A 5,502-nucleotide genomic window follows, 5' to 3' on the forward strand; every position below is an offset into this window, starting at 1 on the left:
GTAATGTAGCTGTGTGTATGTAGTAATGTAATGTAGCTGTGTGTATGTAGTAATGTAGCTGTGTGAATGTAGTAATGTAGCTGTGTGAATGTAGTAATGTAGCTGTGTGAATGTAGTAATGTAGCTGTGTGAATGTAGTAATGTATGCTGTGTGAATGTAGTAATGTAGCTGTGTGAATGTAGTAATGTAGCTGTGTGAATGCCAACAATGTAGCTGTGTGTAAGTAGTAATGTAGCTGTGTGAATGTAGTAATGTAGCTGTGTGTATGTAGTAATGTAATGTAGCTGTGTGTATGTAGTAATGTAGCTGTGTGAATGTAGTAATGTAGCTGTGTGAATGTAGTAATGTAGCTGTGTGAATGTAGTAATGTAGCTGTGTGTATGTAGTAATGTAATGTAGCTGTGTGAATGTAGTAATGTAGCTGTGTGAATGTAGTAATGTAGCTGTGTGAATGTAGTAATGTAGCTGTGTGTATGTAGTAATGTAGCTGTGTGAATGTAGTAATGTAGCTGTGTGTATGTAGTAATGTAATGTAGCTGTGTGTATGTAGTAATGTCGCTGTGTGTATGTAGTAATGTAATGTAGCTGTGTGTATGTAGTAATGTAGCTGTGTGTATGTAGTAATGTAGCTGTGTGTATGTAGTAATGTAGCTGTGTGTATGTAGTAATGTAGCTGTGTGTATGTAGTAATGTAGCTGTGTGTATGTAGTAATGTAGCTGTGTGTATGTAGTAATGTAATGTAGCTGTGTGAATGTAGTAATGTAGCTGTGTGAATGTAGTAATGTAGCTGTGTGAATGTAGTAATGTAGCTGTGTGAATGTAGTAATGTAGCTGTGTGAATGTAGTAATGTAGCTGTGTGAATGTAGTAATGTAGCTGTGTGAATGTAGTAATGTAGCTGTGTGTATGTAGTAATGTAATGTAGCTGTGTGAATGTAGTAATGTAGCTGTGTGAATGTAGTAATGTAGCTGTGTGAATGTAGTAATGTAGCTGTGTGTATGTAGTAATGTAGCTGTGTGAATGTAGTAATGTAGCTGTGTGTATGTAGTAATGTAATGTAGCTGTGTGTATGTAGTAATGTAGCTGTGTGAATGTAGTAATGTAGCTGTGTGAATGTAGTAATGTAGCTGTGTGAATGTAGTAATGTAGCTGTGTGAATGTAGTAATGTAGCTGTGTGTATGTAGTAATGTAGCTGTGTGTATGTAGTAATGTAATGTAGCTGTGTGAATGTAGTAATGTAGCTGTGTGTCTGTAGTAATGTAGCTGTGTGAATGTAGTAATGTAAGGCCATACAACAACTCAAGTTATTTTGTTCTTCAGTTGTTTTCCAGGCAACACCTTTTAGTCTAATAACAAACAACAATGTTAAAAACAAACATAAAACAAACATTGGTCTCATCAAATCAAAAAGACTCATGTCTATATATTCACATATATTTTGTTTATAATAAAAAACTAGTAGAAATGTATAATCATGAAGTATTAAGGGAGAAAAAAAAGGATAGAAAAAGTATTCCTGTAAAAGGCTATGTACAAGCTACATTCTACAAATTGTACTGTGAATAACAAGCCATAGAAATGATGCATATTTCAGAGGTGAAGGTTATGTTGCTGCCTTAAAGCCAACAGAGGAGTGAAAGTATCCCCATGTAGCCACAGTGAGAGAGCTGGATGAGGCCGATCATCATAGAACACATGGGATTTACAGCATCTTCAGGAGCCCATGATTAGTGTTTCAATAACGATCCTCCTTTAGAGAGTTAGATATGGGCCCTGGTCTAAAGTTAGGCCACTACATAGGGAATAGGGCCCTGGTCTATAGTAGTGTACTATATAGGGAATAGGGCCCTGGTCTAAAGTTGGCCACTACATAGGGAACAGGGCCCTGGTCTAAAGTTGGCCACTATATAGGGAATAGGGCCCTGGTCTAAAGTTGGCCACTACATAGGGAATAGGGCCCTGGTCTAAAGTAGTGTACTACATAGGGAATAGGGCCCTGGTCTAAAGTAGTGTACTATATAGGGAATAGGGTGCCATTTGGGATAGATCATTTCAATTGACTGGCAATACAGTCAATGTTAGATTATGGAATATTGATATGGAAATACCAAATAAATCCTTATTAAATAATGCATGATAATAATACCACATTATATCCCTTTAAGGATAATTTACTGTGAATGTCAGCTGTGGTAATATACTGTTTGTACTAATTTAGAACAATATATTACACATTTGGTTATTTGTTTTACAGTCTTTAAAGTAGCTAATTCATACGGTCTATAATCACAATATCTATCTTAAGAAAGTCTTGAAACGGAAGTAATGGCACATTGTGAAATAATGTTGATATGTTTGTTTGGGTGTGAAAACATTAGTTCAAAGAAAGACACCATTTCTCATTGTGTTTCTTTTACAAACCGTTCAGAGAACGACCAGAGAAATCCAGTAGAACACTGGAACCATCATCATATCTGACATGTGAAATTCCCTTCGCAAGTTGTTTTATTAAGTGCCTTGTTGGCTTTCCTTTCCACGTCTATAACATGAAACAGTATATTAGGACAATAAATATATCGTAACTGATAGTGCTTAGCAAACAAAGGAATAACGTGGAGGTGAGTGTATCTAGTGAAGGTGTGGGTTTAGCGTGTCTGTGCTAAACCCAGTCTGTGCTAACATTCCACTCCTTGTCGCCTAACATGTCTGGGGGTGGAATGTTAGCACAAACAGACTGTATTTCCGGCTAAGTCTGGTCTGGGAGGACAGAAAGCAACAATTATTTCTTAAATTCTAAAACAAATATTGCAAGGTTAATGATAACCCCCATGGAAATAGTAGGACTGAATTCTCTATAAACTGTCTTTAACCTTTAACATCTTTAACATCTTTAAATCTTTAACATCTTTAATCCAACTGAATACATGGAAGGGATACTTTCAGGGTCCTGGATGAACTTCTTGGTCGCCTCCCAAACGGCAGCCTATTCCCTTTGTAGCGCACTACTTTTGACCAGAGCACTATAAAGGGAATAGGCTGCCGTTTGGGCCACAGCCCTAGTTTAACGCATAGCATAGCGACCCCCTGATAAACTGACTGTAGTAAAATGACACATTTTTCTTAAAAAATATTTCTAGCAATTATTCTGTACACTTTTTAAGTATAGGCAAAACCAATGTTGACTGTTTCAGTCTGTCTGTTAGCCCAGCACCAATCAAAGGAAAGGAGATGGAGCTAGTTCATATGCTAAGAGTACTGCAGGAGCCAATGGCAATGCTCCGTAGCGAGTCACTTCCTGTTACAGGAGGAGCTTCCCGTTGCGGTGGATCTTGAGGATCTTTCCGAGTCTCTGTTTGGCCGTCGCCATGCCTTTCTTTAGCCGCTTCGCTGAGGGGCACATAGAGGCAGAAAGCAGAAAGAGGAATTCAACAGTGACTATCTCTAAGATTATTTAGTACAATGTGGATGTGAAAAATTTATAAAAGTATAAATATAGTAAGGGAAACCAGTGTATATAATATGATTAGCAGTATATATAACAGGGGCACCAGGGTATATAATAGGTGCACCAGGATATATAATAAGGGCACCAGGATATAAAACAGGGGCACCAGGATATATAATAGGGGCACCAGGATATATAATAGGGGCACCGGTGTATATAATAGGGGCACCAGGATATATAATAGGGGCACCGGTGTATATAATAGGGGCACCGGTGTATATAATAGGGGCACCAGGATATATATTAGGGGCACCGGTGTATATAATAGGGGCACCGGTGTATATAATAGGGGCACCGGTGTATATAATAGGGGCACCAGGATATATAATAGGGGCACCGGTGTATATAATAGGGGCACCGGTGTATATAATAGGGGCACCAGGATATATATTAGGGGCACCGGTGTATATAATAGGGGCACTGGTGTATATAATAGGGGCACCAGGATATATACTAGGGGCACCAGGATATATAATAGGGGCACCAGGATATATAATAGGGGCACAAGTGTATATAATAGGGGCACCAGGATATATAATAGGGGTACCAGTGCATATAATAGGGGCACCGATGTATATAATAGGGGCACCTGGATATAAAACAGGTGCACCGATGTATGTAATAGGGGCACCGATGTATGTAATAGGGCCACCGATGTATGTAATAGGGGCACCGATGTATGTAATAGGGGCACCGATGTATGTAATAGGGGCACAGATGTATGTAATAGGGGCACCGATGTATGTAATAGGGGCACCGATGTATGTAATAGGGGCACCAGGATATATAATAGGGGCACCAGGATATATAATAGGGGCACCAGGATATATAATAGGGGTACCAGTGCATATAATAGGGGCACCGATGTATATAATAGGGGCACCTGGATATAAAACAGGTGCACCGATGTATGTAATAGGGGCACCGATGTATGTAATAGGGCCACCGATGTATGTAATAGGGGCACCGATGTATGTAATAGGGGCACCGATGTATGTAATAGGGGCACCGATGTATGTAATAGGGGCACCGATGTATGTAATAGGGGCACCGATGTATGTAATAGGGCCACCGATGTATGTAATAGGGGCACCAATGTATGTAATAGGGGCACCGATGTATGTAATAGGGGCACCGATGTATGTAATAGGGGCACCGATGTATGTAATAGGGGCACCAGAGTATGTATGTGAATTGTCCCCGGTCTATCCGGCTAGACAGACCATTTAGTATCAATGGAAAGCAACAGTTAATCTTGTTAGCGGTGAGGCTCTTTACTGAACGTTACACCACACCAACCAACAGTATGGAATGTGTGGTATTTCCCTGTGGATGAAATCACTTACCTTCGCCCTTTGCATCACCCTTTCCTGCTCCACCTGCTCCTCCTGCGGCTCCTCGCTCCCCCTTGGCTGTGTTGTTGTTGTTATTGTTGTGAGATGATGAAAATGTGGAGGGTCGTCTCTGTGTAAGGAAGACTCCAGGGGCCATGGGTTGGGGCCCCCCAGCCTGCTTCCCTCCTGCCCCAGAGGAGTATTCATGGTCGGTCTGACCAGGCTCAGAGTCCCGGCCCGCGTCTGGTTCTGGAGTACTGCTGTCCCTACTCAGCTTCCTCACTGGCTCCTCCTCTTCCTCCTCCTCCCTCAAAGCAGCAGGGGGCTTCTTTTTTGTGCTCTTCTGCTTTTCTTGGTCATCTGCTGCTCCTTCTGGAAGAAACAAATATTAACACAGAACCCCTGAGCCCTGACCCTGGAGGTGATGACTAGAGGACCATAACCCTGAGGTGATGACTAGAGGACCATAACCCTGAGGTGTGATGACTAGAGGACCATAACCCTGAGGTGATGACTAGAGGACCATAACCCTGAGGTGATGACTAGAGGACCATAACCCTGAGGTGATGACTAGAGGACCATAACCCTGAGGTGATGACTAGAGGACCATAACCCTGAGGTGTGATGACTAGAGGACCATAACCCTGAGGTGTGATGACT

At 41.2% G+C, this 5,502-nt stretch overlaps 1 protein-coding gene across 1 annotated transcript; it reads right to left on the reverse strand.

The window, feature by feature from the left end:
- Window positions 1-872: 872 nt before the first annotated feature.
- LOC135538396 (lysine-specific demethylase phf2-like) lies at window positions 873-5,214 on the reverse strand (the record flags this gene model as incomplete). The annotated part of the gene is made up of 2 exons (XM_064964297.1): window positions 873-3,390; window positions 4,855-5,214. Coding segments are annotated over 2 exons (449 nt in total), but the record flags the coding sequence as incomplete, so codon positions are not given.
- Window positions 5,215-5,502: the final 288 nt, after the last annotated feature.

The sequence above is a fragment of the Oncorhynchus masou genome, unplaced genomic scaffold (genome assembly GCF_036934945.1).
Source record: "Oncorhynchus masou masou isolate Uvic2021 unplaced genomic scaffold, UVic_Omas_1.1 unplaced_scaffold_9514, whole genome shotgun sequence".
Lineage (NCBI taxonomy): Eukaryota > Metazoa > Chordata > Actinopteri > Salmoniformes > Salmonidae > Oncorhynchus > Oncorhynchus masou.